This window comes from Solea senegalensis, linkage group LG16 (genome assembly GCF_019176455.1).
Source record: "Solea senegalensis isolate Sse05_10M linkage group LG16, IFAPA_SoseM_1, whole genome shotgun sequence".
Lineage (NCBI taxonomy): Eukaryota > Metazoa > Chordata > Actinopteri > Pleuronectiformes > Soleidae > Solea > Solea senegalensis.
In genome coordinates this window covers 1,049,891-1,071,861 of record NC_058036.1, presented here as the reverse complement: position 1 = coordinate 1,071,861, position 21,971 = coordinate 1,049,891, and the positions used below count along the sequence as shown (strand labels likewise).

General features: G+C 45.3%; 4 protein-coding genes and 1 long non-coding RNA gene across 9 annotated transcripts; 2 read left to right on the top strand and 3 right to left on the bottom strand.

Annotated features, from left to right (window-relative positions):
* Nucleotides 1-279: 279 nt before the first annotated feature.
* Nucleotides 280-7,925, top strand: rcor1 (REST corepressor 1). Of its 3 annotated transcripts, none has more exons than XM_044048134.1 (13): nt 280-842; nt 928-1,005; nt 1,594-1,674; nt 1,772-1,824; nt 3,157-3,318; nt 3,445-3,563; nt 3,683-3,749; nt 4,763-4,813; nt 4,888-5,034; nt 5,382-5,459; nt 6,978-7,035; nt 7,126-7,355; nt 7,629-7,925. In XM_044048134.1, exons 1-13 carry the CDS (start codon nt 662-664, stop codon nt 7,671-7,673), a joined length of 1,350 nt encoding a protein of 449 aa, XP_043904069.1. In that variant the 5' UTR covers nt 280-661; the 3' UTR covers nt 7,674-7,925. The 3 variants fall into 3 exon arrangements, with proteins under 3 accessions (XP_043904069.1, XP_043904068.1, XP_043904067.1); XM_044048133.1 differs by having other exon boundaries at nt 925-1,005; XM_044048132.1 differs by having other exon boundaries at nt 922-1,005.
* On the bottom strand, nt 2,806-3,143 carry LOC122783382. Its single transcript, XR_006362044.1, has 3 exons — nt 3,076-3,143; nt 2,956-2,979; nt 2,806-2,827 (listed from the first exon to the last, which is right to left on the bottom strand). It is a non-coding gene; the product is annotated as an uncharacterized LOC122783382 (long non-coding RNA).
* A 152-nt stretch (nt 7,926-8,077) lies between the features above and the next one.
* Nucleotides 8,078-11,542, top strand: traf3 (TNF receptor-associated factor 3). 3 transcript variants are annotated; one of them, XM_044048137.1, is made up of 11 exons: nt 8,078-8,317; nt 8,936-9,098; nt 9,269-9,422; nt 9,675-9,726; nt 9,801-9,905; nt 9,976-10,140; nt 10,218-10,298; nt 10,445-10,519; nt 10,603-10,695; nt 10,769-10,909; nt 11,120-11,542. In XM_044048137.1, exons 2-11 carry the CDS (start codon nt 8,939-8,941, stop codon nt 11,399-11,401), a joined length of 1,308 nt encoding a protein of 435 aa, XP_043904072.1. In that variant the 5' UTR covers nt 8,078-8,317; nt 8,936-8,938; the 3' UTR covers nt 11,402-11,542. The 3 variants fall into 3 exon arrangements, with proteins under 3 accessions (XP_043904072.1, XP_043904070.1, XP_043904073.1); XM_044048135.1 differs by having other exon boundaries at nt 8,078-8,340; XM_044048138.1 differs by having other exon boundaries at nt 8,079-8,340; nt 10,769-10,936; nt 11,120-11,182.
* Nucleotides 11,543-13,765: 2,223 nt separating this feature from the next.
* On the bottom strand, nt 13,766-14,427 carry LOC122783094 (prolyl hydroxylase EGLN3-like). Its single transcript, XM_044047742.1, has one exon. The coding sequence runs from the start codon at nt 14,213-14,215 to the stop codon at nt 13,766-13,768; it is 450 nt and encodes a 149-aa protein (XP_043903677.1). The 5' UTR covers nt 14,216-14,427.
* Nucleotides 14,428-17,367: 2,940 nt separating this feature from the next.
* sptssa (serine palmitoyltransferase, small subunit A) lies at nt 17,368-21,199 on the bottom strand. Its single transcript, XM_044048143.1, has 2 exons — nt 21,035-21,199; nt 17,368-19,165 (listed from the first exon to the last, which is right to left on the bottom strand). The coding sequence occupies exons 1-2, from the start codon at nt 21,135-21,137 to the stop codon at nt 19,062-19,064; spliced, it is 207 nt and encodes a 68-aa protein (XP_043904078.1). The 5' UTR covers nt 21,138-21,199; the 3' UTR covers nt 17,368-19,061.
* Nucleotides 21,200-21,971: the final 772 nt, after the last annotated feature.

The following is a 21,971-nucleotide window of genomic DNA, read 5'->3' as shown; positions in this document are numbered from 1 at the left end:
TCATCATTTTTTCTCATCACTTGTATTTTTTTTTTTAACAGTATCAGGAATTTTGTATTTAATTATATGTATACAATTCTGTTTCTTTGTTAATTGTTTATTAGTAATACTCATAGAATATACACACTATAACCCTGAATAACTCATAGCTCTTTGACAATCTACTTAGTTTTATATATTATTATTATTATTACATATATTATTTTATTATATATATATATATATATATATATATATATATATATATATATATATATATATATATATTAGTTTTAATCTACTTATATCTTCTTGGAAATCATTTCTTGTGAGATCTTGGAGGGAAAATTAAAAACGCAAAAAAAACCAAACAAAAACAAAACTAGGTTTCATCAAAAAGATTGAAAACACTGCCAATAATAACATTCTCATCACTTATATTGATTCGGTATCAGCGACGTCAGTGACGTCACTTTTACCTTTAACATTTAGCATCTTTGTGTGTTTAGCTTGAATTAGCTTCAGTAGGCGGAACGTTCCTTCCTCGGTCTGTGTTTACCACCGGACCGGACTGAGAACTCCGCAGCACATCAGCTCAGAGAGTTTAGTGTTACTTTGCTCAGGGCTAACTGTTAGCCCGAGTTAGCAGCCTTCACTTGACCCGGTCCGCTCCGAACTCGTTATGCCCGCGATGCTGCAGAGAAATCCGGAGGCTTCGGGTAAAAGGAGAGGCCGAGCTCCACCGGGCAGTGGTCCCGGAGCAGCGGCGAACCCCGGCGGGAAGTCTCTGTCCGGTAATGGAAGCAGCTCCTACAACTGCTGGGAAGAAGGAAGTTCAGGCTCCAGCAGCGACGACGAGCATGGTGGGTACGAGCCTCGGTCACCGCGGTTCTGCCGAGTCTGCGCGGTTCTGCTCAGACCTACTGTGTTCTGTTTGTGCAGCAGGAGGAGGAGGAGGAGGAGGAGGAGGAGGAGGGATGCGGGTTGGACCGCAGTACCAGGCTGTGGTTCCGGACTTTGACCCGGGTAAGAGACGGAATGTGTTTCGAGGCCCGATAATGACATTCAATTCAACTTTATTAGTACAGCACAAATCACAACATACACGATCTCAAAGTTTAACACCAGGGGGCAGCACTGAGACAGAACAACCGGACCCGTGAGGGACAGAGGACAGGTGAGGGACAAGACAGAGGACAAGTGAGGGACAGAGGAGAGGTGAGGGACAAGACAGAGGACAAGTGAGGGACAAGACAGAGGACAAGTGAGGGACAAGACAGAGGACAAGTGAGGGACAGAGGACAGGTGAGGGACAAGACAGAGACAAGGAGGGACAGAGGACAGAGAGGACAGAGGACAGGTGAGGGACAAGACAGAGGACAAGTGAGCGACAGAGGAGAGGTGAGGGACAAGACAGAGGACAAGTGAGGGACAAGACAGAGGACAAGTGAGGGACAAGACAGAGGACAAGTGAGGGACAGAGGACAGGTGAGGGACACTCACTGCAGATCAAAGTTAAAAAATCTGCTTCATCTCTGACATTTAACAACATGTGTGTGTCTGTGTGTGTGTCTGTGTGTGTGTCTGTGTGTGTGTCTGTGTGCGTGTGTGTAGATGTGGCTGTGGTGGCTCAGCTCACAGAAAATCCTGGAATGTTGGTTTGGATCCCGAACAGAAGCCTGAACCAAACTCAGTGTAAGAAATTTAAAAATAAACACAAACAGAATAAAATGTGTTTGTTGTGAAGTAAATATGTAACGTGTGTGTGTGTGTGTGTGTGTGTGTGTTTCAGTGGATGAATACATCAGCATCGCCAAAGACAAACATGGATACAACATGGAGCAGGTACACAGTTAAACTGTAACAGTACCTGAGAGCGCCTGTACCTGAGAGTGTCTGTACCTGAGCCTGAGCCGTCTGTACCAGGAGTCGTGTCTGTACCTGAGAGTGTCTGTACCTGAGTGTCTGTACCACAGAGCGTCTGTACCTGAAGGCGTCTGTACCTGAGAGCGTCTGTACCTGCGTCCTGTACCTGCTGTACCTGTACCCAAGGCGTCTGTACCTGAAGCGTCTGTACCTGAGACCTGAGAGTCTGTACCTGAGTGTCTGTACCTGGCGTCTGCCCTGTACCTGAAGCGTCTGTACCTGAAAGCGTCTGTAACTGTAGCGTCTGTACCTGAGCGTCTGTACTCTGTACCTGTGTCTGTACCCGGCGTCTGTACCTGAGAGTGTCTGTACCTGTGCCTGTACCTGAAGCGTCTGTACCCTGTACTGTACCTGTCGTCTGTACACCTGTCGTGTACCTGAAGCGTCTGTACCACCTGTGCCTGTACCCACCCTGAGGCGCTGTACTGTCGTCTGTACCTGGCTGTCTGTACCTGAGAGCATCTGTACCTGCCGCTGTACCTGGCGTCTGTACCTGTACCTGTAGTAAGTGTCTGTACCTGTCTGTACCTGTCTGTACCTGAAGCGTTGTACCTGAAGCGTCTGTGCCTGAGAGCGTCTGTGCCTGTCGTCTGTGCCTGAGGCGTTGTACCTGTGCATCTGTACCTGAGGCGTCTGTGCCTGAAGCGTTGTACCTGTGCATCTGAAGCGTCTGTACCTGAGAGCGTCTGTACCTGTCGCCCCCTGAGAGCGTCTCTACCTGAGAGTGTCTGTACCAAGGCGTCTGTACCAGCGTCCTGTACCTGTCTGTACCTGTGCATCTGTACCTGGCGTCTGTACCTGAGAGTAGCGTCCAAGAGTGTCTGTACCTGCGTCTGTACCTGAGAGCATCTGTACCTGTCGTCTGTACCTGAAGCGTCTGTACCTGTCGCCTGTGCCCGCCTGTGCCTGAGAGCGTTTGTACCTGTGCATCTGTACCTGAGCGTCTGTGCCTGGGAGTGTCTGTGCCTGAGAGCGTCTGTGCCTGCCTGTTTGTACCTGTGCAGCCTGTCTGCCTGAGGCGTCTGTGCCTGAAGCGCTGTACCTGTGTACCTGTGCATCTGTGCCTGAGAGCGTCTGTGCCTGAGAGTGTCTGTGCGTCTGATCTGTGCCTGAGAGCGCCTGTGCCTGAGAGTGTCTGTGCCTGAGGCGCTGTACCTGAGAGCGCTGTACCTGTACCTGAGAGCGTCTGTACCTGTGCATCTGTGCCTGAGAGCGTCTGTGCCTGAGAGCGTCTGTACCTGTGTGTCTCAGGCTCTGGGGATGCTCTTCTGGCACAAACACAATGTTGAAAAATCTCTTGCTGATTTGCCAAATTTCACACCGTTTCCTGACGAGTGGACGGTTGAGGACCGAGTCCTGTTTGAACAGGCGTTCAGTTTCCACGGCAAGAGCTTCCACCGCATCCAGCAGATGGTATGAGTCACCAGTTTACCAGTGTAACCACTTAACTGTGTCACCAGTCTAATCAGTGCTCTGTGTGTGTGTGTGTGTGTGTGTGTGTGTGTGTGTGTGTGTGTGTGTGTGTGTGTGTGTGTGTAGTTACCTGATAAGTCCATGTCCAGTCTGGTTCGCTTTTATTACTCGTGGAAAAAAAGTCGCAGTAAAACGAGTTTGATGGATCGACAGAGTCGTAAACACAAGAGAGAGAGAGGAGACAGGTGAGACGCCACACAGGGGACATCATCACAGGGGACATCATCACAGGGGACATTATCACAGGGGACATTATCACAGGTTGCTCACATGTAACTGTAGGTGTGAATTCTGTTTGTTTCAGTGATAATGAAGGTGAAGATGGAAACAAAAATCCTCTGAGTGACTCGGAGTTTGACGACAAGAAGGAGGTGACACTTACTAACTGTTTACACTTACTATCTGTTTACACTAACTAACTGTTTACACTAACTAACTGTTTACACTTACTATCTGTTTACACTAACTAACTGTTTACACTAACTAACTGTTTACACTTACTATCTGTTTACACTAACTGTTTACACTAACTAACTGTTTTACACTAACTGTTTACACCAACTAACTGTTTACACTTACTAACTGTTTAACTGTTTTACACTAACTAACTGTTTACACCAACTAACTGTTTGCACTTACTATCTGTTTACACCAACTAACTGTTTACACTAACTAACTGTTTACACTTACTAACTGTTTACACTAACTAACTGTTTACACCAACTAACTGTTTGCACTTACTATTTGTTTACACTTACTGTTTATACTGTTTACACTTACTAACTGTTTACACTTACTGTTTATACTGTTTACACTTATTAACTGTTTACACTAACTAACTGTTTGCACTAACTAACTGTTTGCTTACTGTTTACACTTACTAACTGTTTACATATACTGTTTACACTTATTAACTACACTAACTTCTTTATTTTACGCTTACTGTTTATACTGTTTACACTTATTAACTGTTTACACTAACTAACTGTTTACACTTACTAAATGTTTACACTTACTGTTTATACTGTTTACACTTATTAACTGTTTACACTAACTAACTGTTACACTACTAGAAATGTTACACTTACTGTTTCATACTGTTTACACTTACTGTTTACACCAACTTCAACTGTTTACACTTACTTAATAACTGTTTACACTAACTGTTTGCACTAACTAACTGTTTGCACTTACTGTTTACACTTACTAACTGTTTACACTTAATGTTTATACTGTTTACACTTACTAACTGTTTACACTTAATGTTTATACTGTTTGCACTTACTAACTGTTTACACTAACTAACTGTTTGCACTTACTAACTGTTACCATTAACTGTTTACTAAGAGTTTATTAATTGTTTACGGACATTTATGGTTTTCAGGTCAGTTGTGGATTAGAGCGGTCAGAGATCAAACCAACAGCTGGACTGAAGGTAAGAATGTGAAGAACCTGTGTGTCTCTCAGTGACCCGTCTGTCTGTCTTTGAACCGTCTGTCTGTCTCTCAGTCAGGTGGTAAAGCGTCTCACAAGATGAAGAAACGTCCCCCCAGAGGAATGTTTCTGAAACAGCAGGACGTTGCGTCTCTGTCGTCGTCCTCTGCTCAAGGACTTGTCAAAAACCTGGAAGGACAATTGGTCTCTATCAAGAGACAGGTGCCTGCCTGCCTGCCTGCCTGCGCCTGCCTGCCTGCCTGCCTGTCTGTCTGCCTGTCTGTCTGTCTGCCTGCCTGCCTGCCTGTCTGTCACCTTTTCCATGACGTTTAAACAAATATGAACCTGTGATTGATCTGATTAAGTGAATATAAAGTCAAATGCGTCTTGTAAACAACTGATGTCTGAAATGATTTCAGATAGTTCCATTTATTTATGAGACTACAATGTATGTGTGAGTATAAATTATGTCCCTCATGGACAGTGGTCTTCATGTTGTCCTCACTGCTGCAGCTGCAACAGTTTGTCTGTCTGTCTGTCTGTCTCACTCTCACCTGTCTCACTCTCAGGTTCAGAACATCAAGCAGGTGAATTCTGCTCTGAAGGACAAACTCAGCTCAGGAGTTGATGAGTTCAGGCAAAATGAGGTAACCATGGCAACCTGCTGCTGGATGTTGATGCAATGACTTCATTCTGTCCTTTGCATTGTTTGTTGACGTCGTTGCTGGTGGTTGTTGACGTTGTTTGTTGCTGGTTGTTTGTTGACGTTGTTGCTGGTTGTTGACGTCGTTGCTGGTGGTTGTTGATGTTGTTTGTTGCTGGTTGTTTGTTGGTTAGTTTAAAACAAAAACCATCAAGAAATCAATTGGTAGATTATTGTCTACATATATTTTGTCCCTTTGATGGAGGATTTATAAAACATGATGATGCTGAAATTTTCTTTGTCACTTTTACATTACATGTTTTACATTACATGTCATTTACCAGACGCTTTTATCCAAAGCGACTTACAATACAATCCCTGGCTTTATTGATTGCCGCGGTATTGCCCTTCTTTCAGATTATGTGGCTGTAATCGTCATATACCTCCATGAGGAGGGTTTGCTCCGCTGCAGAGAACATCTCTGCACGCTCTTTTCTCTTGCTTTTCGGCATTTTTCACAGTTTCCGCGCTCGACTAGAATGGGCTTTTTATTTTCCCTGTGGGCGTGCACAAGTTGAGGCTTAACAGGTGAGGCTTGACTAAGCGTCAGGTGGAGCCAGCTGATTTCACTTGATGGAACGACTTGGAGCTAGATTGGGAGGTGGAGCTTAGTCAAGCTTCAAGCTTACACCTAAGTCTGGCAATTCTTAGCTACGTTGATGGAATACCCCCCAGGTTGTTTGTTGTTGCTGGTTGTTGTTGACGTCGTTGCTGGTTGTTTGTTGATGTCCTTGCAGTGTACGTCATTGCTGGTTGTTTGTTGTTGTCGTTGCTGGTTGTTTGTTGTTGCTGGTTGTTTGTTGATGTTGTTGCTGGTTGTTTGTTGATGTTGTTGCTGGTTGTTTGTTGATGTCCTTGCTGGTTGTTGTTGACGTTGTTGCTGTTTTTTTGTTGACGTCATTGCTGGTTGTTTGTTGTTGCTGGTTGTTTGTTGACGCTGCTGTTGGCTGTTTGTTGATGTCGTTGGTTGCTTGTTGACGCTGCTTGCTGGTTGTTTGTTGATGTCCTTGCTGGTTGTTGTTGACGCTTGTTGCTGTTTTTGTTGACGCTATTGCTGGTTGTTTGTTGTTGACGCTTGTTGCTGGTTGGTTGTTGTTGTCGCTGCTGGTTGTCTGTTGACGCCGTTGCTGGTTGTTTGTTGTTGCTGGTTGTTTGTTGATGTCCTTTGCCGGTTGTTGCTGACGCTAGTTTTTTGTTGACGCCATTGCTGGTTGTTTGTTGCTGCTGGTTGCTGCTGTCTGTTGACGCTGCTGTTGGTTGTTTGTTGTTGCTGGTTGTTTGTTGGATGTCCTTTGCCGCTGTTGCTGACGCGAAAGCGTTGCTTTTTTGTTGACGCCATTGCTGGTTGTTTGTTGTTGACGCTGCTAAGCGGTTGTTTGCGCTGGTTGTTTGTTGTTGCTGGTTGTTTGTTGATGTCATTGCTGGTTGCCTGTTGGCTGACCATGTTGCCGTCTGTTGCCAGGCGACACAGAAGTTTAACTCGCGGTGGACGACAGAGGAGCAGCTTCTCGCTGTTCAAGGTAACGTCTGAACTTCCTGTGACATCATGGTTTTAAACCTTCACTGTGATGAGTCAGTGTCTCTCTCTCCTCTTGCCCAATCACGCGCAGCCATCAGGAAGTATGGGCGGGACTTCCAGGCGATCTCAGATGTAATTGGTAACAAGTCGGTGGTCCAGGTGAAGAACTTCCTGGTGAACTACAGACGCAGATTTAACTTGGATGAGGTTCTTCAGGAATGGGAGGCGGAGAATGGAATGGAGGGCGGAGCTGAAGGAAGCGATCGAGGCGAGGACATGGACAAGATGGAAGCCTGTCCCAGTGAGGAGGACATGAAGGAGGTAAATTATGTATCCCAGAATCTTCTCTGACAGACTGGCTGTTGTTATTATAGTATGAGGACACAAAGACACAGGAGGACACTTACTTTGTTTATTTACTCAAAATGTAAACTTGTCACTGTTGACGTCACACACTAGTGAAGGTAAACTTTGTCTTCAGTGTCTTCACAGTGTCTTCACAGTGTCGTCAGGGTTCAGAAGTTAGTTGAGACCTTAACTAGTCCTTCTTCTGCGTAACTACTGAAACTATTGTGTTTTGACTGTGTCCTGCAGGACTCGTCCTCTCCCGTCGACGCCCACAATCCTCTGCCTTCCTGAGACGGCGTGACTCCGCCCCTCTTGTTTTAATGTGTTAAACTTGTATTGATCAGTTGATGATGAGGTGAACGGAGTTCTCTGGACCAATCACAAATCACACCTGACCTGTCAGTCATGCTGGTGGTGTGGGCAAAGGTGGGCGGTGCCTATCGTACTCTGAAGCAGCCGTATTGGATGACATCACTCTGGAGCTGTCGTCCTGTTTACTGGATTTTATGAAAAATAATTAAACCAAAGTGAAAAAAAACAAAACACGTGTCACTTCCTGTTTTGTCATAACCTGAGTCCTGAGAAACGGACACCTGCGTGTCCCCGCCTGACCTCCAGGGGGCGCTGTGTGTTGTAAAATGCAGAGACGGAGAAATCCCTGCATGTTGCACCACACAGCGCCCCCCGGTGGCCAGGCTCCCTCCCGGGGCAGCTGGGGGATTTCCTGGGCGGAAGCTGTGAGGGGGTTTCCAGTGTGATCATACCAGTCGCACACACACATAGACCAGAGAACTAGAATCACGGACCTGGACCTGGACGTGGACCCGGATCATGAGGACTTTACTGGAGGCCTGGAGGTTTGGAGGACGCCGCACCGGCGCCTCGACGGTTTGAACCCCGGAGACAGAGCGTGCCGATCCGCGGAGCTGCTGACAGTAAGACCGAAGACTAGATTCATGTAGGTGTCCCCGAGAGACGGAGACAGAGACAGACTGTGAGACACTGTTGTTAGCTCTCACCGAGCTAAAGAAGCTAATAGTTAGCATCGTTTCGAGTTTATATCAGCTCATCGAGACACAGACAGGCTCAGAGAAACAGACAGACAGACACAGACAGGCTCAGAGAGACAGACAGAGACACAGACAGGCTCAGAGAGACAGACAGACAGATACACACACACACACAGGCTCAGAGAGACAGACAGACATAGTTTAGAGAGACAGACAGACAGAGACACAGACAGGCTTACTCAGAGACACAGACAGGCTCAGAGACACAGACAGACACACAGACGGGCTCAGAGAGACAGACAGAGACACAGAGGCTCAGAGAGACAGACAGACACACAGACGGGCTCAGGAGACAGAGAGACACAGATAGGCTCAGAGAGACAGACAGAGACACAGACAAGCTCAGAGAGACAGACAGAGACACAGACAAGCTCAGAGAGACAGACAGAGACTGAAATTGAAAAGAATGATCCTGGACCTGGTTCAGATCTGGATCCTGTGATAATGGTGAAGGTTCAGAGTTTTTAATCACATGATCTTCAGGTCATGTCAGCGGGGAGGAGTTCTGACGGGAGGGAGGTGCAGATTCCACTCCAGCAGGTGGCGCCCTCCCTGGCTGCGTCTCTCTCTGTGGCTCCTCCCATCACCCCGCCCTCTCACCGCCCAGCCAATGCCTGGCCCCTCAGTGACCCTGTCGCTCCACAAGGTACGGATTCAGATATTTTATGATTGACCTCAGCTGATCTCAGGTGACGTCAGCTGACCTCAGGTGACCTCAGCTGATCTCAGGTGACCTCAGGTGGCCTCAGGTGACCTCAGCTGACCTCAGCTGACCTCAGGTGGCCTCAGGTGACCTCAGGTGTGTCTCTGTTGCAGGTTTTCTGCCTCTTCATGGAGGATTTCGAGATCACTTTGTAGAGAGTCCGGAAGCTAAGTACTGCTGCGAGGTGTGTCGCCTGGTTCTGTGTCAGCCGCGACAGACGGAGTGTGGACATCGCTTCTGTCAGAGCTGCATCAACAACATCCTCAGGTGAGACACACAGCTGAGGAGTCATCCAGGTCCAGGTCTACAGGGTGCTGAGGAGAAGTGGGATCCACTCACTCTCCACAGTCCACAGAGATGATCAGTGATTATGGAGCTGCTGGTCCTCTGCTGCCTCGTGTGGTCACCTGCAGCTCTTTCACTCACTGGTCTTCTCTGGTACACTTGTAGTCTGGTGTAGTCTCTTGTGATGCTGCAGTTCCTCCTCTGACCAGCAGGCTTTCTGTCCTCTGTCCTCAGTCAGCCAAACCCAGTGTGTCCAGCTGACATGGAGCCGCTGTTTAAAGACAAGGTGAGCAGGAAGTGACATCATCATTGATGATGACTGATTGACGGACGGTGGCTCATGTGTGTGTGTGTGTGCAGATCTTCAGGGACGTGTGCTGTCACAGGGAGATCATGTCTCTGAAGGTCTACTGTCGCAGTGAAGCTCACGGCTGTCAGGAACACATGAGTCTGCAGCAGATACCTGTGAGTGCCGTTACCATGGTGACACGCAACCTGTCAAACAGCACATTCAACTGCGTGTCCCCCTCTGCAGGAACACCTGAACGTCTGTCCCTTCTTTGAGGTCCCCTGTCCTCTGGGAAAATGTAAAGAGCGAATGATGAGGAAGGAAATCCCCGATCACCTGAGCTGGAAATGTAAACACAGAGAGAGCAGCTGTGAGTTCTGCGCCACCAAGATGCCACTGACAGAACTGCAGGTAACCAGTGACATCACTGCTGACATCACTGCTGATGACATCACACAGAAGAAATAACATGTGACCCATGTTTTCAGAAACACAAAGACACCGTGTGTCCAGCGTTCCCGGTCTCCTGTCCAAACCACTGCTCGTTCTCCTCGTTGCCCCGGAGTGAGGTACTGACCCAATATATTCTCCAGTGTCCCGCAGCAGTGTCCCGCAGCAGTGTCCCGCAGCAGTGTCCCACAGCAGTGTCCCAGTGATGACCCAATCGTTGATTGACTGATGAATGAATGAATGAATGAATTTGTGTGTGTTTCAGCTCTCCAGTCACCAGCATGACTGTCCCAAAGCTCAAGTGAGTTGCCAGTTCCACCGTTACGGCTGCGTCTTCAAGGTACCTGCGCTCATCGTCATGGTTACCATGTGCCGTGTCTTTGATGGAACACACTTGACGATGTTTGTACTGTAAACGTTCAGGGTTTGAACCAGGAAATGCGGCAACATGAGTCCACGTCTGCGGCCGAGCACTTGAGAATGATGGCCAACAGGAGTTTGGTGCTGGAGAACAAGGTAACCAGTAACTAGGTAACTAACCAGTGTACATAACAGTGCGAGTTGAGCTGACTGGTGTTTGGGTTTGCAGGTGGAGGATGTGAAAGGAGAGCTGTCAGAGCGATACAAGGTGCTGCCTGCGCTCAGCAGCCGTCTGTCTGAACTGGAAAAACACAACGACGAGCTGAGAGACAAGAATCGTCAGATGGAGCAAAAGCTGGCGACGATGCAGGTCTCACGATAATCCGCGTCCTTTGTTGTGCGTTCAGGTTCTGACAGGGACACTGTGTTGTAGTACAGTAGCGTATGTTTTAATGTGGGGATTCACAGAAGGTGTGAAACATTAGATTCCATCAAACTCATCCTCAGATTATGTCAGATGGCGTCATCGTCAACCAGATTTGAGACTGATCCTGATCACCAGTTTCTGTCTCTTCTACAGAAACTGATGAGTTCTCACTCTGAGAAGCTCCTGGAGGTGGAGCTGGAGCTTCACTCTCTCCGTCTGCTCAGAGACGAGGTGGACAACCTCAGAGGAACTCTGGACAATGTCCGCACCAGGCTGAACGCTCTGGAACAAGGGGGACGCAGTGGAACAGGATCCACAACACACACTCTGGGTCAGAACATGCAAACACATCTGGGGACTAGTTTTAGACCCTCAGTCCCTGGTCCCCCTCATCATCTGTCCCTCACCTCTGGACTTGTCCCGTCTTGTCTCTAAACAGCTGCTGTCCCTCATTGTCTCTCCTGTCCCTCACTGATTCCGTCCACTTTCTGTCTTTTACGTCTTGTTTGTGTGTTGGATGTCTGTAGGACTGGGTTGGGGTTAGTCATTAACTGCTTATGGTTAGTGATAATTACTAACTTGTCATGGTTAGTGATAGTCATTGACTGGTCAGTGTTAGTGATAGTTATTAGCTGGTCATGGTTAGTGATAGTCATTAACTGGTCAGGGTTAGGGATAGTTATTAACTGGTTATGGTTAGTGATTGTTATTAACCGCTTATGGTTAGTGATAGTCATTAACTGGTTATGGTTAGTGATATTTACTAACTGTTATGGTTAGTGATAGTCATTAACTGGTTATGGTTAGTGATGGTTATTAACTTGTCATGGTTAGTGATAGTCATTAACTGGTCAGGGTTAGTGATAGTTATTAACTGGTTATGGTTAGTGATTGTTATTAACCGATTATGGTTAGTGATAGTCATTAACTTCTTCTGCCCCCTCACAGAGGCTCAGAGAGTGGGTGACAGGCAGTAAGTGTGTCTAGTAGATGTTGCCAGATAAACCAGTTAGTTAGTTTTAGTTTAGTTGTATTCTGGTTACAGGTGATCTGTAGATTTAGTTAGTTGGTTGTATTCTAATTCAACACACATGATCTCAAGGCTCTGTACATAGACGACATGAAGGAGAGCAGAGAAACACAACAGTTCACACAATGAGCAAACACTAGAAGAAGAAATCTCTGACAGAACCAGGTCATCAGCCTCCACCGGCTGGGGTGAAAGGAAAGGTGGGGGACAGAAAGGGGGGAGAGAAAGGACAAGAGGGAGATGAAGTAGAGACAGAAGAGAGAGAGAGACCAGGAGCAGATACACAACAACTGTATCAGGTTACAAGTTTATACAGTTAATGATATCGACTTTTAATTATAGCACAATAATAATGGTGATGATATGTATGATATGGATAACCTCGAAAACTGGATCTGGATCCTGCAACCTGCAAGATGAGAATACAGAGAGAGAGAGAGAGAGAGAGAGGGAAGAAAGGAAAGACACAAACTAGGGAGAGAAATAGACAAGGTTAATGACATATTAAAAGTCATAATCATATCCTGAGTGTGACAGAGTGAATGTGACAGAGTGTAGTCTAGGTCTATAGCAGCATAACTAAGAGCTGGTCCAGGTTTCCCTGAACCAGCTCTAACTATAAGCTTTATCAAAAAGGAAAGTTTGAAGTCTAACTTTAAATACAGAGAGAGGCTCCGCCTCCCTATCTGTCATTGGAAGCTGGTTCCACAGGAGAGGAGGAGCCAGCTAACTAAAGGCTCTGCCTCCCTTTCTACTCTTACAGACTCTAGGAACCACAAGTAAACCTGTATTTTGTGACCTAAGTGGTCTATTAGGGTGATAGGGTAAGACCAGGTCTTTCAGGTATGAAGGGGCGTGACCATTAAGTGCTTTGTACATGAGGAGGAGGATTTTAAATTGAATTCTAAACTGTATGGGGAGCCAGTGTAGAGAAGCTAACACTGGAGTTATGTGGTCTCTCTTTCTAGTTCCTGTCAGAACTCGTGCTGCAGCATTTTGAATTAACTGAAGGATTCTAACACACTTGTTGGAACATCCTGCTAATAATTTTTTCCTCAAGGAAGAGAAGAGGGCGGGGGGGAAGATTATGGGATGTCGTCTGGCAGTTTTCCAGCTGCTGACTGTTTAATGACTGAGCTACGTGCTGCTGCACCTGAACCCACAATCACAACAACAACAACAACAACACAAGCACTGCTTCCGCACCCGATGCGGAGAGAAAAGGTCACGAGGAAACACACAGACACACACACACACACACACACACACACACACACACAGAGACACAGACACAGACACAGACACAGACACACACACACACACACCTGCTGCTGCCTCCATCACTGAGTTCGGCATTTGAAATATTTCATTTCGACTTAAATCAGTGACACAAAGTGACCACACGAGGCAGTAGAGGACCCGCAGCTGAAGTCAGTGGTTTTCTCTGTGGACTTTGGTGTGGGAGAGTGAGTGTTTTACAAAAGTCTTTTATTTGCATGTATTATTTTATTCAACTGTGTTTGTTAAAGCCATTATTGATTATTTCATGCTTTTATTCTCGGATTATCCTGTGACTTTATTTTGAAACTTCACGTCCTGCATGGAAATACATTTATGGATTTTATTCATTTCTTGGTTTAACTATGTTGATGTTTTTAAAGACCTTTATTTTGAAAAGTTTTTCCTTTGAACATTCACATGTTATTGTTGATTTAAAGCCAATTATTAATCGATGATTGAACAAGAAATTAAAACATAATTTGGTTCGATTAATCGAGAAAAACAATCGTCAGATTGTAAAAACAACAACGATTGAAAACTTTAAAAATAAACGCTAAAATGATTGACGTGAACTTTACCTTTGACCTCTCTCGGATCGCCTTGTTGCCGATCCGGCGCGCGCACGCGGACACCAGCTTGTCCAGCCGGTGCAGGAGGACGTTGACCGCCTCGCAGCCGCGCTCGCTGCCGCTCACCCACGCGATCTTGTCCCCGCGGATGGTCCGCCGGTGGACGCCGGGGGCGGAGCCCGCCAGGCGGCCGTCCTGCAGCGCGCCGCCGCGGTGCATCTGCTTCACCTGCCCGAGCACCGCGTCCCCGAGCGACGCCCCGAGGAAACCGTCCACGTGGCAGAAGCCGTCGGCGAGCAGAGCCGGGACGATGCGGTCCACGACCAAGCGCTCCAGCTGCACGTCCGAGACGCGGTCCAGGACCGGCATGGTGTCCGCGAGAGACAGGGAGAGAGAGAGAGGGAGAGAGGGGGCGGTCACGTGACTCAGTCAACTCTCTGCGCTCAATGTTATGAGTGAGCGCTCGCGGACACTGAGCTTTTATCACAGCGCAGTCAAAGTAAACCCCGTTTACGAACACACGGCTTCCGGTGTGAATTTTCAAAATAAGAGCAGAAAACTGTTTTTTTTATGTATAATTTCCACGTTCTTTCTTTGTTTTTTTTCCCACATAATTTCTTTTTACTTTTCCTTATTTTCACTCTTTTAAAATGGAATTCCCCTCTTTTAAACTTTCCACGTTCCTTCTCTTCTTCACTTTTTATTTTCCTGTCCGTATTTTTCATGTATTTAATTGTTGTCCTTTTCAGTTTTACTTGTTTTTGAGAGGAATTCAGTTTGAATAAAACCTTTTATACGCAAACGTCAATATGTCCTCACTTTAAGTTTTTCATTTACTAAACCTTTTCTACTTGTATTGAATTGTTTAGTTAAAGGGAGAAAGGTCTTTTGAAGGTTGTTGTTTTTTAATCACCTCCGTGTTCAACTGCACGTCCGCAATTGAAAAAAACAGTGCAGCTTTTATTTTGAAAGGACAATCGAGGGCTTTTCCGGAAACGGAGCAAGTGGCAGACGTGCTCGATGTAATGTCCACACTTTTCAGAGAAAAGGAGGCTTAGCTCCGAGGACTGTGACGTCACAGCATTTATTATTTCATTATATTAACACAAGCACGACGACTATAAAATAGAGGAAAATACAAAAATATCAAATGAAAAAAGATGAAATGTGAATAAAAAAAAATTTAAAGTACAAGGACAAACACTGCAGTGTGTGTGTGTGTTCGTTATACATTTTTTTGTAATGATTGTGTGTGTGTGGTGCTTCAGGTGTTCAACAGCTCTCTCTCTTACGTACCCGCGCGCTGGGCGTGCCCGCCGCCATTGGCGGCTCCGTTGGCCGCATGTAGTCCTCGCGCTCCCTGTTGCATCCGCGCGGAAGTAAAGAGTGAACGTGAACCTGAACACGCGCCAGGAAGAGCCCGATTTCTATCTCTCTCTCACACACTCACACACACACACACACACACATGATAATAACAATAATAAAGGGTCATTTCAGCTGTTTTATGAGTGTAAATGTTGTTGAAGCAGCTTTTTATAAAACCTACTCACTTATATGTGCATGTTGTTGTAGAAACAGACGTATTGTAACTTGATTTGATTGATTTTATGCAAGTTAAAAACAATGCAAACTTTGTAATTACTTTTTGTATTTTTGATGAAAACATTAGAGAATTCAGGATGAATTGTGTCAAATTGAAATCTTGAAGATTCTCACTTTATGTCTACAATATCTATGTCACATGTTCACGTATTTATCTCACTCTTTTTCAGACTTTTCCAACAGGAAACTGAAGTTTGTAAACAACTCACTCTCCCACACCAAAGTCCACAGGAGCTGCTGGTCCTCTGCTGCCTCGTGTGGTCACTTTGAGTCAGTGAGGTCAATCTGAACACAGGATTTCAAAAGTCAAAGTGACAAAATCAGACATTTAAACTCAGTGATGGAGGCAGCAGTGGATCAACAACTCCTGTGTGTGTGTGTGATGTTAAAATCACTGATTTTCTCTCTAGACTTTGGTGTGGGAGAGTGAATGTGTGTGTGTGTGAGAGAGTGAGTGGCATTTCTGCCTTCACACAGCTGTATTTATGAAGTGTAATGAAAACAATGTGCTACGCCCACATTGCTGACATGTGACCTTTGAGTTTCACGCGTTGAACACTGACCTGTTTCCTCTGCAGCTGTGGCTCATAAAAGGTGTGTGTGTGTCGCTGTTTTCCTGCAGACGTAAACAAAACAACAAGAAAGAAAAGTGAGTCAGTGTAGATTTTTATCACTGAACACAGAGACACACACTACAACACACGTACACACTACAACACACACTCGCGTTACAACACACACGTACACCCTCCTCCCTCTCGCACTCTCGTTACAGATGAACTCAGACAATGAAGCTTTCCTCACGTACACAGTGCGAGCTGCAGTGTCAGCTGACATCATCTTCATCCTCTCCATCATCGTCTTCATCAGACACAGTGACAAAGCACTAATTAAAGCTTCTCTATGTCATAAATCAGATGTCATGTTAGAAAGGGAGAGGCCACTCAGACCTAATGTCAGAGTGGAGCACACGTACACCAGTAGGTGGCGCCATGATGTCATCACTGGACGGGGTTGGGCGGAGCCTGGATTATTGTAAACCAAAGACAAATGCAAAAGAACTGACTTGACACCAAACCTCCTCCAGAAAACTGACAGTTTAACGTCCCTCTGGCTTCTCAGCGAACGTCAAATAAAATAAAAAGTGCGACATGTGCAACAAACGTTCACGTCAAACCCTCACAACTCACACCCGCTGCAATGGAACTGGAACGTTTTTCAAAAATACCTCAACTTAAACGCAGTCACGTGACGTGTCAAACTGACACCAGCGCCGCGGTGCATTCGGCTGACGTTAAATCCTCAAAAATCACACGTGTGTTTAGGACACGTGGAGCTTTCCCTGTGAGCAAGCGGGAAACAAAGGATGATTTAGAGGCATGAGACTATGCTGAAGAGCAGAGAATAAATACATAAAATAAACTCTATAATGACATGAGGAAAAAAGATCTAAACATCATTTGGGAGCTTTGTATCCAAGATTAACTGGGTTTATTTGACCTTTGACCTGTGTTTCTTGTAAGATTTCATGTCCAAAATAATCTGCTGTGAATAACCAACCATTTTAGAATGGATTTACATGTTGTTAAACCATTAATAATAAAGTTAAAATAATACTGACTGGAGAATCCATCAAAAAAAATCACTCAATTCTTCTCCAGCAAATGCATTTACTTCACGTCAGGTGTTTGCAAACATAGCAGATTCAGGACTGAACTGCAGGGGGCAGTGTTTAGCCTCTCAGTGTAAGAAGAAGAGAAACCTGTGAGTTGTGTGGGTCGGACACGCAGGACGTCTGTCTGTCTCCTCCTGAGTGGACGCTCCAGACCCTGCAGCTGAAAAACACATGCAAACACTGCCACCTGGTGTCTCAACAGAGCAACTACACCAACCAAAAAACACCAGCAGTGTCTCAATACCTTTAAAACAGAGTGAAATATCCCTTTAATGAGTGATAGGAGTAGCATTCAGCGCCACAAACAAACATGTCCGACTACAAAAACTTTACAAATGTCTTTACAAGCTTATGTACACGAAACAAAACGTCTCCCAGGAATCATAAAATATCGTAAAAGATTACGTTGTTTTTTTAAGTTATTCTATATTTATGTGCAAAGAGGAAACTGAGTGGATTATGATTAGAATGATTTTTTTAAACGAGGCGTTAGAGCAGCTACAGATACACAGGCCACGCCCCCACACACTCTGACCCTGCAGGGGGTGGAGTCATGACACACACAAGGTTAGTCATAAAGCAAAAGCAGCAAACATTTTACAGAATAAAGTAAAATCGATTGAATCACAAAAAATAATCCCGAAAAACTCATCATCAATGAAAATATTCCTGTTGCAGCTTTAAATGAACCATTCTTTCAGTTCCACTGTCATCATCCACGCAGCACTTTTCACTCATTCACCACTTCCTAACAACCTTACCAAAATAAAATAATCAACAATTCTAATATTTATTATAATAACAATAATAATAATGATGATGAAAGCTGCTGCTGCTGCTGTTGTGACACTTCATGATCTCATGTTATCATTTTCTACAGCTTAGACCTGTAAACACCTCCAGTTCTGTTAGGAGAGCGCCCCCTGTGGTCATCAAAGGTCACAGCACCCAGAGGTGAGAGTGGTCTTGTTTGTGTCTGGATTATTCTGATAACCCACTCATCAATAATCACATGTACTCTCTGTCACTTTCAGCTTCTTAAATGTGAATATTTTACAGATTCTTTGAAATCTTTTTTGACAAACATCATTTTCAGAGTTTGAAAACAACGATCAACATTTCCAAAAACAACAAATAACTGATTAACAATCAATGATGGAAGTCATCGGAAATTGCAGGCCTGGTGCTAACATGAATATGATGTTATGAATGAATGAATGCAAAACAACAGGAGCTCAAGTCCTCATATTAAAGGGAACGAGGTTCTTGGACAGAGTCAGTGTGTTACAGACATGGCTGTAACCAGGGACAACAGACTCTGCTAATAAAAGTCTACGCCGTCTTAAGACCATGTCCACGTCTTGTCTCGCTGTGAGACAGACTTTTCCAACAGGAAACTGAAGTTTGTTGTGATGTTAAAATCACTGATTTTCTCTATGGACTTTGGTGTGGGAGAGTGAGTGAGTGGTTTCCAAACTTCAGATTCTGTCTCACAGCGAGACAAAGACGTGGACATGGTAGACTTACACTGAGTCTCGTTACAGAAAAGAAACCGGTCCCTTTAAAGCAGCTGCTGCTTCTGTTGTGTGGTGACGTTGCTGCAGCAGGTCTCAGCTCCTGGGACGTTGGACGGATTCTTCTGCGTCCGTGTGTTTAACAGACGAGCTGCAGAAAGGTCGGAGGGTGGTGATGAAGAGTGGAAATGTTCCGCTTACTGTCACTTTAAGAAAACAATCAAAAAAAGGCAACAAAAACACTTCCTCCGTCAGCGTCTGAATAAAACTCTTTAAACCTAAACCGGACCAGTGACATCGAACCTGAAAGGACAAACGTCCGTCCATCGTGGTGTCACATCAGCGTTAGAACAGAGGAGGAGGAACAGACAGACAGGAAGACAGCGATGGACCCTGGGCGGACGGGGGCGGAGTCATGGTGTCACTGGACGACCTCGAAGTAGTGCAGGATGGCCATGATGTGCTGAGGCATGAAGACGTAACCCGTGTACACGGCCATGGCCGCCACAGACACCAGCAGAGAGTCTGAGGACGAGGAGATGTAAGGAACCAACGTCTTTCAATCAAATACAGTCACTGTCGACCCGGGAAACATCACAGACTTCCCTTCAGAGAGCGACAAGAGGAGAAATCAACAAATCCAGCTCTGTAACGATCCTCACAGTGATCCCAGAGCTGCAGTAACACCAACACAAGGAGGGGGCGGAGCCTGCTGGTGTTTGCAGCAGCAACAACAAACCGACTAATCCACACAAACACACCTGAGCCTGAGGGAAGACAGAGCTCACAGGTGGAGCTGACACCAACTGTAGGAAGACGATACGCCGTGTTCACACAACAGCACGCTGTCTGTCTATCTGTCTGTCTGTCTGTGGCTCACAGACACGGCAGGCGTTATTAACGCCTGCGAAAAACACCTCTCTTTCAACTCTACCTCAACTAAGACAACAATAAAATAAAGAGTTATTTGTACATCGCACTTATAACTAGCTCTTTATGGTTTGGCTTACTTAAGTCCGTACTTCTCACAACTCACAACCTCTCCCTCAGGATTAAGCCCACTCTCTCTCTCCGCAGTTCAACTAATCCAGACTTGACTTGGTGAGCTCATGTTACCTCGACCCCGGACGCCTCCCTGTTGTCACCTCCGTCCTCCAGGAGGCGCCACAGAACATGCACAACGATACTGCACAGTTATGAAAGCCAAGAATTGTGTACAAATTCCTCAACACTCTTCCATTGTGCTGCCTTAATGTTTATTCTCATATAAAATATCTAATTAATATTGTGCTTTACTGTAGAGAACACTATTATTAAAATAAGAACCACTGCACACTTGGAGAAAACTACTTGTTAAAGTTCAAACCAACGATTTAAGAGTGTGTGGGTCACCTGACTGTGGGAGCAGCTAGCCTAGCCTAGCCTAGGCTCGACTCCGCCCTCGACCGTAAACGAATCCCATTGACACATTTACGTTTTAAAAGTTTGCGGCTGTTAATGCAAAGAGACTATAGTGTTAACGAGAAAAATACACGCGTGTTCCTGTGACGTATTCAAACGCCCTCTACTCGGCGAACAGTCATTCAAGCACTCATGAAATAAGTGTGTGTTTTTATGATCGAGTTAGCGGCTAATCAATCAGAACACTAATACAAGTCCAACATAGAACAACAGTAATACGTGTAACTTCGATTCGGTATTCAGTTTTAAGTAAAACATTTTCGCAGCTTTGGTAGAAACGTCATGTGCCTTCGGTGACTTGAGCGAGCGACCAAACTCATCAACAATGGCGAACCGGTATATTGCGTGTACGTTCATCGCCAAACAATCGAATAGTAAGTTGTTCGACGAAACTAAACAATTCATCTAATGCGATAACAAAAATCCCTTAATTCGGCATATATTAAAATCATAAACATTTGTTAAATCAGAATATATACATCTTATTTTTCTCTTCCGGCAAACGCGTTAGCGGCTAATCACACGGGACTCCATATCACTCGCGTCATAGACAACTACACGGAGAATATGCAACAAAAAACGAGTCTTTATCTTAACATTCACACGTATCTGATCTGTTCGGCATCAATATAACAATGAAAATGTTGTCCAGTTTGACTGAAAAACATGATTTCTCTACGCACACACACTCGAGCGAGCGTCTAAACGGCTAACTGGTACATAGTATGTACGCCGAATATTCCACCAACACTCAGAAGCACTTTATATTCCACAACCAGTGACTGACGCCACACGTTTCATACGTTTGTCCGCTGTTAAGTTCACAAAAAAGTTTGCTGTTGTGCGATTGGTTAGTCCAGCTAAGCTACAGGTAGCAGGCTAACGGCACGCTAGCGTGTTCGCTCGTGAGTGAGCGGAGCAGGAAAAGGATACTGAACACCGTCCGCTCCCAGGGCTCCAGCATGTAGAGCGCCGTCACCAGCAGATACTGGTAGTAAATCCACGACAGCTGCTTCCAACAGTCTCCCAGCGCCATGACGGTCCAAACTTCAGCGACGACTGCTCGCTTCTTCTTCCTACGTAACGTCAGTGACGAGGTATCGCACGGCGCTCGCTCTCAGCCAATCACAAGGCTTGGTGTCGAGAGGAGGCGGACTAGGGAGTTCCGACATCCGGGCTTCAAAATAAAAGCACACCCGTGCGCGTTTCCTGTTGAATCAAATAATATAGGTTTAATTCTCAAGTAATAATATTGTACAAAGTCACATAATACGCATGGATTAATCACAGCCTTCATGTGCTTTGATGTTGTTGTTCTTTTAACATTTAACATTTTAACCTGAACCAATCTGACATATCACTGTGGTCACTAAAGTATCCTTTAAATTGATTCTCCATATGACCATAATATTTTAATCAAAATAAACCACTCACCCTCCCACACCTAATCCCACAGAGAAAATCAGTGATTTTAGCTGCGGGGACACAGGAGCTGCCTCGTGTGGTCACTTTGTGTCACTGAAGTAAATCCAAATAAATAAGACATTTGAACTGTCGTGATGGAGGCAGCAGTGGATCAACAACTCCTGTGTGTGTGATGTTAAAATCACTGATTTTCTCTCTGGGCTTTGGTGTGGGAGAGTGAGAGGTTTACAAACTTCAGTTTCCTGTTGGAAACGTCTGAAAAACAGAGAGATAAAGACGTGAACATAATTCATAAGACCTCTTTAACTACGCTTGGCCTTTTAATACTGTATATAGTTCTCTCACACATGAGTGAATTCATTTGTGTTAATTTGACATCAAACCTCCAGAGCACACTCCACAGCGATGGACTCACCTTGTCCCTGTGACAGTCTTTCATAAACAC